This window comes from Myotis daubentonii, chromosome 11 (assembly GCF_963259705.1).
Source record: "Myotis daubentonii chromosome 11, mMyoDau2.1, whole genome shotgun sequence".
Classification (NCBI taxonomy): domain Eukaryota; kingdom Metazoa; phylum Chordata; class Mammalia; order Chiroptera; family Vespertilionidae; genus Myotis; species Myotis daubentonii.
This window is the reverse complement of record NC_081850.1, coordinates 8,903,814-8,920,281: the sequence shown is the minus strand read 5'-3', so window position 1 is coordinate 8,920,281 and position 16,468 is coordinate 8,903,814. Positions and strand designations below refer to the sequence as shown.

The window sequence follows — 16,468 nt, the reverse complement described above, 5'->3', positions numbered from 1 at the left end:
TAAAAGAGCTATGGCATGTGTAGGATAGTGTTTAAAACACTTAGACTCCACATTGAAAACGCTGGGATATATGTAGTAAAGTTTTTGAAAACACTTATAATTCACTTAAAAGGACCTTGGATATATGTAGGAAAGTGGTTGAAATATTTAGAATTCACTTTTATAAAGTGGGGAAATATGTAGGGCAGGGGTCCTCAAACTACGGCCCACGGGCCACATGCAAATACAAATATTGTATTTGTTCCCGTTTTGTTTTTTTACTTCAAAATATGTGCAGTGTGCATAGGAATTTGTTCATAGTTTTTTTTTAAACTATAGTCCGGCCCTCCAACAGTCTGAGGGACAGTGAACTGGCCCCATTTAAAAAGATTGAGGACCCCTGATGTAGGGGGAAAAAATGTTCGCCAGTGAATCATGGGAAAAATTAATTAGGGAATACATAAAATATTTAAATTATTATTAAAGAAATAAAGACTTATCAAGAACTAGCTTTGGAATGAGACAGACAGATTTAAATCTTAGTTCTGCTACTTTTAGAAAAAAATATCAAACATTTATTTTGGGAAATTTCAAAAATTTACAAAAGTATACAGAATACAGTAAAGATACTCATGGAGGTACCACCCCTCCCCATGGAGGTACCATCACCCAGCCCTTTCTCGTGCTTCCATTTACTTCATTTTATTAAACATGTCGTCATAACCATAACTAAAAAAGTTAATAATTGCTTTATGTTAGCAAATATCGAAACACTGCTCAAATTTCTAATCATCTCATATATGTATGTGTGAATCGAGATCCAATAAAGGTCAATATTTTATAATTCAACTAGATGCATGAAATTCGTGCAAGAGTAGGCCTTCCTTCCCCTGGCCACCAGCACCGGCCTCCCTCTGGCACCTGGGACCCGGACTTATCTCCAGCACCCAGGACCTGGGCTTCCATCGCAGCCCCGGCTTCGTCTGGAAGGTTGTCTGGAAGGACATCCGGTCTAATTAACATATTACGCTTTTATTATTATAGACTAGAGGCCCAGTGCACGAAATTCATGGGGTGGGGGGCCTCAGTCCGGCCTGCACCCTCTCCAATCCGGGATCCCTCTGGGAATGTCCGACTGCTGGTTTGTGCCCGCACTTTTAACAGATGACAGCTCCATTGTTGTTTCTTTCTTTTCATGCTTAAGCCCATTGTAATTAGTAGGTTTTCAAAGTGTGTATACATTTTGGGGGGACACCCTGTATATCTCTAGTCAGTGGTGAAAGGAACCAATGGTGGATTTGGAACCCCCAGACAGGTAACCTTGCTCATCCCCGCATGTCTCACCACTCCACTTTCCACCTTCGTGGGCAGCAGGAGAATCAATGTTTTCTCTCATTAACTCGGAAAAGCAGGTCCTGTCACCCACTGCCTGGCAGGAGTGAGCTAGGCCCCAACGAGCGAGGCTCAGTCAGGGCAGCCTTCGTTCATGGGTACCAGCACCCAAAGTGCACATTCCTCCTCTGCAGTTGCCCCGACTATCCCACCGTTTCACTGAGAGGACGGAACTCCTCGCCTCTTCTGAGTTCCTGATCTTGAATACTGACGCAAGGCACCTCAGCGACGGCCACCCACACCCACCAGGTGTGTCTGTCTGCACCTGCTCCCACCTCAACACCTGCATTAGCCCCATGGAGGTGATCTCGTCACTGCACTGGCCTCCGCAGGAACAGGATATCACCACTCCGCCCTCTCACTGTCATCTCACAGGTGCCCACCCTCAGCACCCAGAACACCCAGACACTCTCCAAAGGACATGAGTGTGTCGGAGGGGACGTGTGCAAGTCCTGTGGGGGATGTAGGCATGCTGGGGTTGATGGAAGTGTGGCGGAGGGGCGGGGGGCGGGGGGGAATTTGCGCACACCATGGTCCGGGACTGTTGCAGGTGTGCTGGGGGACATTCGCACGCCAGGGGAGTGAGGAAAAGATGTGCGCACCGAAGGCCTGCAACTGTGCAGATCCGCAAACCCCCGTGGCACGGCCAGGAGGACATCAATCTGGCCTGCCACGGTGGCTGTCCCTGCGATCATGCACCTTCTGGGCCAAGAGGTGGGACTTGTGCAGCCACTTCTCGGCGCTGATGGCCTGCAGGTGCTATTTCAGCTCAGCCTGCAGGCTCCGCTTGGTGTGCTCACAGCTGCCACCACTGCCATGTGGGGAGTACAGGCCACCCTCCATCAGCCCGCCTCCCCGACCCAGAGGCTCTCCGCGTGCGCTGCCCACAGGCCCGGAGTGGCCTGGGCGGGGCTGGACACCTGTGTGCGTTGCCCACCAGCCACTCTGTGCCTGTGCATGCTTCCCACTGGCCTGGAGGGCGCTGCCCACTGTCCCAGAGCTGCCCACTGGCTGCTCCGCACCTACGTGTGCTGCCCAACAGCCTGGACCAGCCGGGGTGGGACGCCCCACCCCGCATGCTCCACGCCTCCACGCTTGTGCACTGCCCACAGGCCCTCTAGACAGGCCTGGCCGCCACCATCTTTTGTCACAGAATGACCCTCAATTTCCATATTCCCTCCTTATTGGCTGTGAGAGTCGCCATCTTTGTCATGGAGTTATGGTCAATTTGCATATTCCCTCTTTATTAGATAGGATCTGTATCTTACTTCTTTTTTAACATGGGGTTTCCCCCCTATGTCCTCTATCTCCTTTTTACTTACAGTTTATTTGTTGAAGAAACCAGGTTTTTTGCCCAATAGAGCTTGCCATGATCTATATTTTGCTGATTATATCCACACTAGAGGCCCAATGCACGAAATTCTTGCAAGGGGCTCAGCCCTCGCAGCTGCAGCCCTTGCAGCCCAGGCTTCATCCTGAAGGTCATCCAGAACGGCAACCGGAAGGGCGTCCAGAAGGATGTCCAGTCTAATTAGCATATTACACTTTTATTATTATAGACTAGGGGCCCGGTGCATGAAATTCGTGCACTGGGTGTGTGTGTGTGGGGGGGAGTGTCCCTCAGCCCAGCCTGCCCCCTCTCACATACTGGGAGCCCTCAGGTGTTGACCCCCATCACCCTCCAATCGCAGGATCGGCCCCTTGCCCAGGCCTGACGCCTCTGACAGAGGTGTCAGGCTTGGACAGGGGACCCCCATCTCCCCCTGATCACTGGCTCTGGCCCCCGCCCAGGCCTGAGGCCTCTGGCCCAGGAATCATGCCTGGGCAGGGGACCCACATCTCCACTGATCGCTTGCTCCACCCCCCGCCCAAGCCTGACGCCTCTGACCCAGGCTTCAGGCCTGGGCAAGGGGACCATCATATCCCTCCAATCCCCGGCTCCGCCTCCCACCCAGGTCTGATGCCTCGGCCAGAGGAGTTGACCCTCATCACCCTCCGATCACCAATCACCGGATCGGCCCCTTGACCAGGCCTGAGGCCTCGGCCAGCGGAGTTGACCCTCATCACCCTCCGATCACCAATCACCGGATCGGCCCCTTGACCAGGCCTGAGGCCTCTGGCAGAGGTGTCAGGCCTGGGCAGGGGACCCCCAGCTCCCCGTGGTTGCAGGCTCTGCCCCTGCCCAGGCCTAACGCCTCTGGCTGAGGCGTCCGGCCCGGGCAGCGGGGACCTGCAGCTGCAGTGGCCCCGCGATCGTGGGCTCCTCTTTAGGCCCAGGCAAGGGGCCCCTAGCTCCTGGGACTGCCAGCTTCGATCGTGCCCAGGTCCCATCGCTGGCTCCACCCCTACTTCCTGCTATCACTGGCCAGGGTGGAAAAGGCACCTGATTCTCTGATCATGGCTGGGGGGCAGGGCAAAGGCGGCCCCAGGGCCGCCTTTGCCCTGCCCCCCAGCTCTTAGCTCCCCCCTGGGTTTCCGATCATTGTCAGTGGCAGGGGGCTTCTTCCTGCTTTCCCTTTCGCCTCCCTGCATTGTGCCTACATATGCAAATTAACCGCCATCTTGTTGGCAGTTAACTGCCAATCTTAGTTGGCAGTTAATTTGCATATAGCCCTGATTAGCCAATGAAAAGGGTATCATCGTACGCCAATTACCATTTTTCTCTTTTATTAGATAGGATGGTGCTTTCTATAAACTGAGTTGGTAGAGGAATGTAGAGTCTATAGTCAGGTTGGTTTGGGTTTTTTGGGCAACAATATTTCATGGATGGTACTGTTCTCTTTTATCAGGATGCCCATGATGTTTGGTTGTCTATCTTCTTGTGACGTTAGTTATTTTATTTTGAAATAATTTTAGACTTACAGAAAAGCACACAAAGAATTTCTATATACTGATTACTATTCACCCAGAGATCACCATTCAAGTTTCGTCAACTGACCCAAAAATATTCTTTGGTATATGATATACCAAAATTTAATATTAAAAGGATACTTGTCATGGTTTTGTAGAGTCTTTCAATGACCATAGTTTGTGCTTTTGTGAACTTTATGAAGATTACAGGCCATTATTTGCAGCATGTTCCTCAATTCAATTTTATCTCCTATTTAGTCATGACAGGATTGAGGTTATGCATTTTGGACAGAAATATCACAGAAGTGATTCTGTGCTTTTCTCATTACATCCATCATGAGATAGAAGATGTCATTTGCCCCATCACTGGAAACGATAAGTTTGATTGTCAGCAAAGTGGTGTCTGCCGAGATTAATCCATTATAAATTATTCTTTCTCCCTTTGTTGCAGAAGACCGGGTTAAAAACCAAGCCACACTTAGAGAAAGGGAGTTACATTTTATTATTAAATTCTGCGCAGGCCCAGAGAAAAATGTGTCTTTCAAATTCTGGGCCCCCAATATGGAGGAAACTCTATTTATACTTTTGCTAGTCCTTTGTCTCCCAAATTTGGATTGAGACTTCCGGGCCTTCTGAGAAAGAAGGCCTGCATGCTGGGAAGGGGCCATGAGACCATATCTCAAGGCCTGGCCTGGTGTCAGCACTTACAACTCTGTCTGGGGCATAGTTCACAGCCTCTCTGGGAGTAGTCTTATTTTCCTTATTATTTAAGACAGAAGTCAGAATAGCAGGGTTGAAATTTCCAACAGCAGTTTTTATATAAGATGGATGCTTCACCTCATAACTAATATTTTGTGGAGTGATGCTTTGAGACTAATGTAAATGCCCTGGTCCTCATTCAACTTTCACCCAGTAGTTTTATCATCTATTGGGGTTTCTTGGCTGAATTAATTATTACTATGATAGATAATTAAATAGTAGTTTTCTAATTCCATCATTCCTTCTGCATTTCTTTTTTTAAAATATATTTTTGTTTATTTCAGAGAGGAAGGTAGAGGGAGAGAGATAGAAACATCAATGATGAGAGAGAATCATTGGTTGACTGCTTCCTGCACGCCTCCGCACTGGGGATCGAACCCACAGTCCAGGCATGTGCCCGTGACCAGAATCAAACCCAGGACCCAGGCTGCAGGCCAACAGTCTATCCACTGAGCCAAACCAGCTAGGGCTCCTTCTGCATTTCTTAATTGGCATTCTACTGTATGGAAGAACTCTATCCATTTATTTGTTTAGTTTTGGGGGTTTTTTTTCCCACTGTAGATTCCTATTCTGCTTAATGGAATATAATTCTTTACCACAGTTTATTTGGATGCTCAAATTGTCCCATATTTGGCCAGTAACAGCTCCCTCAAGCTGCTCGCTATGTCTTTTGACATTTCCCCACCATTCCTGCATTCCTTGCTTTCTGGCACACCAAGCTCTTTTAGTCTCATCTTGTACTTTTCCTGTCCCAGCTCTGAAATCAGCCAGTTCTCCATAGGGCCTTGTGGGGAATGGATTTAGAAATCAAGATGGGCTCACTAATGGATGTGCCCACTACTACTGGAATGTCATCATCCCCAAGCTCCCTAGAAGACAAAGCTAGGAAGTGTATGTTCGTATATACACATGCTGTGTCTATCCACTTTTACATGCATATTTATTTCTGTTCTATCTGTATATATTGAAAACCATGAGGTTGTATTGGTACTTCCATTCTAAACGAGCCATATACCATCATTCTAGCTTTCCTCATTTTTTATGTTTCTAATTCTCTTCTCCACAAATGAGAAACCTGGCTCTTATTATCCCCAATGTGTTTACTTATTTACCCAATCCTTTTCACAACCAGTCTTCGAGCCCTGCCTGGCCATTGTCCAACTCAGGTCTTTTTTTCCACACAAGGCTCACACCCTGCCAGGTCACATGCCGCATGCTGTACTAGTTGCCTCCCCTGCCTTAGCCCAGACCTCTGCTAAATGACCTTTACTTAGACCTGCCTAATGGCTGTTTTTTCTTTGACTATATATACACTTTCAATTAAAATACTGAAATAATGATACAGTCACATGCAAATGTAAGAGATAATACAGAAAGATCCCATTTACCTTTTATTCAGTTTCTACCAATAGTAACATCTTACACTAAACTAAAACTGTACAATATCACAGCCAGGATATTGACATTGTTTCAGTCAAGATAAGGTCACTTCTATCACTACAAGGATCCCTCCTGTTGTCTTGTATAGTCAAACCCACTTACATCCATGACTCTGACCTCTGATGACCATTAACCAGTTTCCCATTTCTATCATTTATTTTAAGAATGTTATAGCCCTAGCAGGTTTGACTCAATGGATAGAGCATCAGCCCACAGACTGAAGGGTCCCAGGTCCAATTTGGTCAAGGGCACGTACCTTGGTTCCAAGTTCCCTGGCTCTATTCGGGGTGTGTGTAGGAGGCAACCAATCAATGTGTCTCTCCCATGTCGATGTTTCTCTCTGTCTCTCTCTCTCCCTTCCACTCTCTCTAAAAAATCAGTGGAAATAATATCCTTGGATGAGGCCTAACAAACAAACAAAAAAATATGTTATATAAATGAAATCATACAACATGCAGCCTTTTAGATTTAGCCTTTTTCACTTGTCCTGATTCACTTGAATTTCATCCAGGTTGTTGTGCGTATCTACAGTGTATTTTTTTTTTTATTTCTGAGTAGCATTCTCTGGTATGGGGTTTAGCCATTCACTCATTGAACGACATCTGGGTTGTTTCCAGTTTTGGGTTATTATGAATAAAGCTGTGTGAACATGCACATACAGATTATTGTGTGAATGAACATGAATTGTGTCATTACTCTGTGATAAATGGCCAAGAGTGTACTTCCTAGGTCATAAGATTGTTGCATATTTAGTTTCATATGAAACTGCCAAACTATTTTCCAGAATGGCTATACCATTTTACATCCCTACCAGCAATGTAAGTGATTAAATTTCTCTGCAGCCTCACCAGCATTAGGTGTTGTCACTAGTTATTTTAGGCATTCTAGTACGTTTCTTGTGGTATCTCATTGCAGTCTGCTGAACTCACTTATTAGGTCTAGGAGGTTTTGGAGAGTCCTTGGAATTTCCTGTATAAACAATCATGTCTGCAAATAAGGATAGTTTTGTTTCTTTCCTTTATAATATGTATGATATTATTTTTCCCCTTTCCTTATTGTAGTGGCCTAGAACTTCTACTGAGCAGAATAAGAGTCATGAGAGCAGATATCTTGCCTCCATCCTGATCCATACCTTTCAGTATGATGTTGTTTTCAATAGATGCTCTATAACAAGTTGAATTAATTGCCCTTTTTTGTTAACTTGAATAGGTGTTGGAATTTATCAGATGCCTTTTCTGTCAGTTGAAAATCTACTCATATGATTTTTTTTCTTTAGCTTGTTATATATATATATATATATATATATATATATATATATATATATATATATAACATATATATATATTTATATTGATTGATTTTTTTTTTAAAGTTTATTTCAAGTATAAAAAGTAATGTTTCAGTATTATCCAAAAATCTGTCAGTTTACTAAGTGTAAAACAAGACTTCTGACAAAAAAAGTTAACAATTACATATAAAATACTTAGGATATACTTTGACATTCACAGAGAGCACTTTTGAAAACTAAGTTCTGCCAGTTAGTTTTAAAGACAAAAATATATTTAAAGTCTTGCCTAAAATCACCAAGTCCTTAACTGAAGAATATTTTGCCTCACAAAAGGTAAATTAGCATTTAAAAATAAGATTTTTATAAGAACTCCTTTTAAAATAATGGTACACTTGGCTCAATACTTTTGTAATTCCATGCCATATGATTTCCCTGAAAATAGCATTTAGTTTTGTCTGTTACCCACAAATAAGGTTCTCAATGACATACATAACCTAAATCGTAACTAACTCTGACTGAGGCATTTTATCACAGAAATTATGTATATTCCCAACAAAATATTCTGAACAGAAAATAATAAAAATTCATGCCAGTTACAGAATCATAAGAATTAAAGTCTCAGAATTCTTTTAAAGGACTGCTACCAAGGCTTTTGCTTCTCTTCTCCAGATACTTCTGCCTGAAGGCTTGAAACATTGCTTTTGAATCCTTTACTGGGTTTTTTAGTGTCTCAAGTCCATCTGCACTGAAGGTTCTGTTGGTGTTTCTTGAATTAGCCAAGACATTGTCATCTATTTCTTGGTTGGCTTCTGGAATCCTTTTCTCCTCAGGTGCACCTTTTATCCAGTCTTCTTTGGAACTTTTTATTCCTGTAACTTGCACAGGGGCTTGCTCCTTCCTAGGACAAGGTTGCAGATCCTTCTGTTCTTCAGTGGAGTTTATCTTCTTATTAATCAGTCCATCTGGACATAATTTAAACTCCAGCATGCTTTGTTTTTCAGTGGTATTTTTCTGAGGTAAAGGTTTATTTTCCACTTTCTTCTCTTTATTAATATTTTTCGGCAAACTCTCAAGTTTTGTGAGACAAATGCTCTCTTGCTCAATACATTTAAATGCAACTCTGTTCAGATATTGTTTCCTTTGCTCCTTTGCTTGGGGAGACAAGTGGTTGCGTTCACCTCCATTGTTTATGTTGTTTAAATTTTTATCTAATTTGGTTTTATCAATGAACATTTTATCAGGTTGCTTTCCACCAACTGTTTCTTTAGCATTCCCCAAAAGGTGTGATTTTGAAACATGAGAATGGTGAATTTTTGTGTTTTTATCATGGCTTGAACAAATACTTAATGATTCTTCAGAAGTCTGCACACTGCTACTGTGTCTCTCATCTGATTTCCCAGAACTCCCCACTTGCATAGAAAGTTTACTGGACCTCATGGATTGAGAATCACATGGTATACTTTTCTCACAGTTTAATTTTGATACTTTGACACCCATTGCTTCTTTATGCTTCTGCCTTTGCAAATACTGCTCTAGCGTTATAACAACTTTAGGCAAATTATCCTTAGACGTAGAGACTAATGATTTAACATTAGATACTGTCTTTTCTTTAACTTTGGCTCTTCCATCGGGGTTTGACACAAGAGTACATGTTTTCAAAGTACCATCTCCATTTTTATTTTGCTCTTGTTTAAAATACTTCATCTTCTTTACCTCTGAATTAAGTATGCTCCCTTCACCTAACTTCCTTTTTGCTGAAACTTTTTGCTGACGATCACCTGTTTCCAATTTTATCTTCTCTGGAAATAATTTCTGTACAAAAGAACCATTTTTTATATGCAAATCTTTATTTTTATTTGTCGAGAAACCTGGCTTTGCTTTAGGTGGACTTGAATTTTGTGCTATGATCTTTCTCTGCAAGCTCTCTTGAGAAAACTTTCTTTTAGCACTAGAATGAGAAGTCATCTCATGAAATTTCAGTTTTCTTTTCTTCTTGTGACATTTTAAGGAATCTAGTTTTTTATCCCCTTTAGAAAAAGATGTGGCGGCTAATTCTTGTTCTGTCCTTAGTGAGCTGCATTTTGGTTCTGATAGAACTTTCATAGTCTTGCCTTGTTCTGTTTCAGAAAAAGGGTTTTTCCCAATTGGAAAAGTCAGCGCAATCTTTGGATTGTTATTTGGAGAACTATTACATACTATGGAATAATCTTTATCAGAAGTACTCTCTACTTCCTTGCACCTGTTGGTCTCCAGAGAATACTGATCTTTTCCATTTTCGACCTTTGAATTCAAGTTATTGATGGACTTACACTGGCACTGGGGAACTCCTTCATAAACATTAGAGAGCCAACCCAATGCACAGCAACGGACATCGTCTTTCTCTGAATCCGTAACAAAATTGGAACTTTCTCCATCTGTATGTACTGGTGAGACACAGTGGATTCCTTTTTTTGGGACAGGGCATTCTTTCTCAGAGTTTGTAAATTTGTCTAACTCACAAGATTGATCATTCTGTTCGGGAAATAATTCTTTCATTTGCTCTGAGTTTAATATTGTAATTTTTATGTCGTCAGTTGCATCTTTGGAGTCACAGCTGGTTTTATCACAAGACTCATCTTTAGAGTTTTTGTCCGTTATTTGTTTTGCTGGAGAATCTTCATGTGTAGTCACAGGTTCAATACCATAGGGAAATTCTTTTGAGAGTTCTGAAAGCTGATTGTGTGGGAAGAAAATGGATGTGTTATCAAGAACCTCATTTACTGCAGGGTCCTGGGCAGTGTGATTGCAGGACACATCAATTTCCTGGGGGTTACTGTCCTGATTAAGAGCAGCTGATGAACACATATCTTTAGCTGTGCTTACTTTTTTACTATAATGCTTCAAATTGTTTTCCTCTGGATTTTCACTACTTGAATCAACATTCTTCAAAGATAACTCTAGAGGTTGTGGTGACTTTGATTGATCAGGTATTTTATATAAAACATCTGTGTACTGTAAAAAATTATCTTTTTGTAAACCAAGTTCTATCTTTTCAGTGATATTGTCTAATTGTTCTTTTTGTTTTTTAGTACTAATCACTTGGAGATTTGGTAATGATTTCTGTGACTCAATCTGTTCAATAGGAGGTGAGCTGAATATCTTTGCTATTTGATAATTATAAGATGTATCACCTTCAACCAGAGAACATATATTGTCAATCTGCAACAACTCACTACTCACAGTATCATTGTCTTTATAGTTAGATGAAGCTTGCTGATCACTCACAGGACAGTGAATATTTAGTTCAGATTCTACTGGATTTCCTTGATTGTTATTAGGTGCATCTTCTGAATCACCATTAGTTGACGTATTTCGCTTTTCCTTCTGAATTAGTGGCAAAACCTTATTTGTTGTAACTGGTTCGTTCACTTTCAATACAGCAGTCACTCTTGTGTTTTCTGCCAATTGATTCTGTAAACTACAAACACTGCCTTCTTTAATAACTGGATAGACTGTTTCGGGTAAAGGATCAGGTGTTATTCCATTGACAGGCAATGTTTTGATATCTGAAATTAAGGGTGACACCACAGCAATCTGAAGTTCTGTTCCCTTAATAGTAGTTGCACCTGGAGATTCATAACTTTGCACTGCCATTGGCAGAGTTGTTACTTGTGAGCAGTTTTCCATCTTATTCTGAGAATATCCCACAAGTGAAACTGGAGTTTTATCACAGATTTCCCCAGCTTTCGAGATTCCAACTGCTGTTCTCTGTGTTGTTAACTCATTACACTGTTTTTTCTCTGTAGGTTCAGAAGGGTTTTTTTTCCACAGATTAAGACATGTTGCTAGCAATTCCAAATGACTGTCCGCATTCAGAGGTACTCCAGTTTTAGGGAATTTATGGTCCAGGCAAAAAGAATTCTCTGATACATTCATGTTTATATTACAAGAGCTTGGAGTTTCCATGGTTTTCAAGTTCAGTTGGTTATTAGTGATTTGGGTATTAGCATTCATTTTAAAACTGTGTGGATTAGAATCCTTAGTAGTTTCACAACCATCTTTCATTAACCTTTTCTCAATTTCATCTGAATGTGCAAGGAGACTGATAAGTAGCCTATTTTCATTTAGATATTTTGAAGCGTATGACTCAGAGGCCGTAGACTGAGAAACTAAACTTGTTTCAGAATTGGTTTGCACATTTTCTTTAACATTGACTGTATTTCCTGATGAAAACTGAGTATTCTCCATAGTTGGCATCTTGAAAGACGTGGTATCTTTTAAATTATGTAACTGGTCTGGCACTGGCCCCTTTCCCAAACACACAGAATTTAGTAAAATCGAATTAACCTGGTTAGAATTCCTGCAATTGGTCTCTTGATTATTAGAATTCAATGTACTGTGCATTCTATTTGTTTCTTCTGCTATTTCCACTGCTTTTGGTGATTTATCCACTGCAGTCTCTGGAGTGGCTGCGGTTACATGTGGTCCAAACTGGGTATTGCCAGTTTGTTTCAGAGACAGTTCAGAATTTTGAGGTGTTTCACTATTAGCCTTAGTACAACCTGCTAACATTAAAACATTTTTATTAATTTTAATTTTCCTTGCCAGTTCAGAAAATTTCTTTCTCATTTCTACTAATTGTTTAATATCCTTCACTAACTTCTCTTTTACAATATTTGTGTCCAGTACTTGACTTGAAGTCAGATTAGAAAAATCTACTCTTTCTTCTTGATTATTTTGAGGAAGAATCTGAACATCATCCACAGATCTAGTAGGCTCACTAACAGGCTGATTGACATTAGTATTTACTTTCATATTACAAAAATTTCCAGTTATACTGACATTTTCATTGAGGTTTTGCTGTTGAAAGCCCCTGCAAAAGTCTTTCCTCATTTCAGAAGTATGAACTTCTTGACTCTGAGGAACTTCTGAAGAGTGATTAATAACATGCTGAGTATTTTGCAAAGTTTGGCTTGCATACCTACAGTCATAAGGAGGAAGAAGTCTTTTTTCATTCTGAATAACTGCAATTTGATAGGACGGTAAAGATGCAGTCTGCTTTGACTGTAATGTCAGTGCAGAATTTGAATGATTACTATTTTTAACTTGTACTGATGTAAGTTGCATAGTATTTTGTTTCTGAAGAGTAGGACTTTGCAAAAAGCTTTGTGGTGGATAACTGTATTGCTCTGGGCGTGGTCTGTAATCTGCATAAGTCAGTCCATTGGATGTATACTGTTGTGCCCAGTCAGCCTGTCGCTCTGATAAAGATGAGGTAAGTCTCTGGTGTCCTTGATAAGTTACAGGAACTCTTACAGAATTAGAAGGGACCGTCTGTCCTTGCATAGGATAGATTTCTGATGTTACAAATTGATTCTGTAGTGCATTTACATTTGGTGGATTAGTTCTAAAACCAGTTTGTTGAGAAACAGCTGCCCCCGTGTGAGAAAACATAGAATTTCTCACTGGTGAGTTTGCCCACACATTTTGTGCAACTCCTGGAGACATTTGCAAACTGTTATTTAGTTGATTGGGTCCTTTTACATTTGCATAAGTTTTTCTTTCCAATGAAGCTTGTGAGGCAAAAATTGTCCTACCATGTTTATCAGAAGCAGAGATTTGTTGGGAAGTTGTATTTCTGATGTTGAGAGGTGACTGTGAAACTGGATTTGAGTTACTCCGAAACATACATGCAGGATGGTTACTTGCAGGAGGGTTTAAAGGAACTTGAGGTGGTGTGTTTATTATACTCGGCTCCAAAAGAGATGACTGTTTTTTAGGATACATTGGTTGTAAGGTGACACTATTCAGTTTAGCATTCCAATCCATTGTTGATTGATTAAAGTAGTAGAAGTGTATTAAAAATCACGTTTTTTGAATGTCAGGAATCTGAAAAACTCCAGCTATGACTGAACATATGAATCTCCTCTACAAAGGAGCAGCCCGTTTTCTGAGAACAAAGTCAATGCTGAAGCCAAGCTCAATTCAGAGATGCAGGATGAGGCCATACCTTTCAATGTTACTCTTTCATTGTATATGTTCCCATTTCTCTCCAAACATATCAGTGTCCCTCCACAATGTTTACTTTTTTGATCCGACCAGCACGACGCCCAGCCAGGCTAAGAGGAGAGGCGAGTATATTGATTGATTTTTGAATGTTTATCCATTCTCACAGGCTTGCAGTAAATCCCATCTGATAATGGTGTGTGATTATTTTTATGCATTGATGAATTTGATTTGCTAATATTTTGATGAGAATTTTATACTTAAGTTCTAAAGAGACATTGAATTGTAGTTTGTTTTTTGTACAGTCTTTGCTTTTAGGTGAAAGAGTGATCCTAGCCTCATAAAAAGGGTTGGAAATGTTCTGTCCTCTTCTATTTTCTGAAAGATATTGTGTGAAATTGGTTAAATTCTTTAAATATTGGGTAGCATTTTCCAATATCTCAGCAGTAGTCTTTTGCCCTAGGAGGCTACAGATTTTTTGTTCATTACTCAGTATTTTCAAGTAGCGACCATTATTTGTCTGCCCTGAGTGAGTAACTTGTATCAGTCCTTCAGGTATCCCCAGACAGGTTAGAACAAACACACAATAATTATCAGAGTGCTGCCAAGCAGGGGAGTGGGAGGTGGAGAGTAGGTGGGGCAAAGACAAGTGAAAATGTTGCCTTTTCTCTTGATTCAGCATTTGCTTGGTTGCTGTACATCTCTCAGTATTTTCCAGAGTTCTGACAAAGTTGGTTCTGACAGCTTCTGATTGATTTAAATGTTTCTGTTGGTAGGATGGGTGTTTGGAGATGCCTACTCCTCTGTGCTGTTAGTGTCACTTCTCTCTTTTATTCTTGAAGAATATTTTTGCCAGCTATAACATTTGCATATGACAGTTCTTTTCTCTCAAAAACTTGAAAAATGTTATGCCACTTCCTCTAGCCTTCATTCTTTTAGGTGAGAAATGGCTGTCATTCAGATTGGGCTTTTTTCCTATAATTGTCATTTCTCTTTGGTTCCTTTCAAGATATTTTTGTCTTCAGTTTTCAGAAGTCTTATTAGAATACATCTTGGCATAGATTTCTTTGCTTGTATCCTATCTAAGGTTCCTTTAGCTTCTTAAACAAGTAGGTTTAAGTCTTTCCCCAAATTTGGGAGACTTGCAGCCATTATCTCTTTGAATACGTTTTCAGTCCCACTCCCTTTCTGCTTTCCCTTTGAGACTCAATGATACGAATATTGTTAGCCCTTTAGTTAATTTCCTACAGGCATCTGAGAATCTGTTGATTTGTATTAGTCTATTTTTCTCTCTGTTGTTCATATTATATAATTTCTGTTCATCTATCTGTGCTCAAGGTCACTAATTACATTCTGTCATCTTCACTATGCTATTTAACCCATCCAGAGAGTTTTTAAATTTTAGTTATGTATTTTTTAGTTCTGTTATTACTGTTTGGTTCTTTTTTTTTTTTTTTTTATATAACCTCTACTTCTTTGCTGAGCATTCTACTCATTTGTTTTAAGAGAATCGGTAATTACATGTTGAATTATTTTTAGGATAGCTTCATTGAAATCCTTATTGGATATCTTCAACATATTTATCTCTGTTTTGATATCTGTTGATTGTCTTTTCTCATTCTTGTTGTGATTTTTTTGGTTCCTGGAATAACAAGTGATCTTGTAGATATTTTGAATCCTGCTTGTTTTTATTTTAGTGAGTGTTCTCCCTATTGGAGCGTAGCTCGAGACCAGGTGAGTCTGAATGCTTACTTTCCCATTCAGCCTTGTTGACTCCACCCCAACAAAAGTGGAGCACTTACACTGCCTCCTTGCACATGAATCAGATGGAATTTCAGCTCTCCCATAAGCTCCCTGACACCTTTGTGGAGAAGGTAGAGCATTGCCCTGCACTCTCATGTTACTTTTGAGTGGGGGTGTAAGACCAGCTTCCTGAATAAAGAAAGATGACCAGCTTCCCACTGGACCCCACTGCCATCTGGGAAAGAGGAAATGAAAAGGTGATTCACCCCACTTTGTTGCTGCAGGGTGTGACTGAAGCTCATTTTCCTGCTGTGCCCTGTGGACATGGGGGGAGGGCAGGAAACATAGTGCCAACTATCCCACCTCTTACCGCTTTTTTTCTCCTCATGCATGCAGGTGGAGTTGGAGGCTCAGCTCCCCACTAGGCTCCAGTGACACTGGGGACAGTGTGGGGAAGACAGGAGAGCCAACTAGCCTGCTTCACACATTTTTTAATTCATTCATCAGTTGATGGACAGTTGTGTTGTTTCCACTTTTTGGCTTTTGTGAGTATGCTGCTTTGAACATTTGTGTACAAGTTTTGGTGTGGGCATGTTTTCATTTTGGGGGGTATATACTTAGTAGAACTTTGGGGTTGTATGCTAACTCTTCGCTTATTTGAACTGTCAGATTTTCTTCCAAAGTAGTTTACCATTTTACATTCCCACCAGCGTTTTTGAGGGCTCTTATTTTTTCACATCCTCACCAACACTTATTGTCTGACTTTTTAATCATAGTTCTCCATGGGGGTATGAAGTGGCATCTCATTGTGGTTTCAGTTTGCTTTTTTTTTTTTTTTTTTTTTTTGACTGACGATGTTAAATGTCTTTTCATGTGCTTGTTGGCCATATTTACTTTTTTTGAGAACTACCCATTCAAATCTCTTGCTCATTTTTTATGATAAAATTCACTCTTTTAAAATATTCAGTGATTTTTAGTACATACTAGTATACAAAGCTGTGAAATTATCACCACCGTCTAAATCCAGAACAC

General features: G+C 40.9%; 2 protein-coding genes across 5 annotated transcripts in view; one reads left to right on the top strand and one right to left on the bottom strand.

Annotated features, from left to right (window-relative positions):
* Positions 1-16,468, top strand: part of PTPDC1 (protein tyrosine phosphatase domain containing 1) — an 88,736-nt gene that overhangs the window by 30,526 nt on the left and 41,742 nt on the right. The window lies entirely within an intron of this gene.
* On the bottom strand, positions 7,787-13,817 carry LOC132211825 (retroelement silencing factor 1-like). The gene is made up of 2 exons (XM_059656441.1): positions 13,698-13,817; positions 7,787-13,637 (listed from the first exon to the last, which is right to left on the bottom strand). Exon 2 carries the CDS (start codon positions 13,514-13,516, stop codon positions 8,327-8,329), a length of 5,190 nt encoding a protein of 1,729 aa, XP_059512424.1. The 5' UTR covers positions 13,517-13,637; positions 13,698-13,817; the 3' UTR covers positions 7,787-8,326.

What these genes read in the sequence shown, in the direction of transcription:
- LOC132211825 (XM_059656441.1), bottom strand. Translation starts at nt 13,516, where the DNA reads ATGGATTGGAATGCTAAACTGAATAGTGTCACCTTACAACCAATGTAT.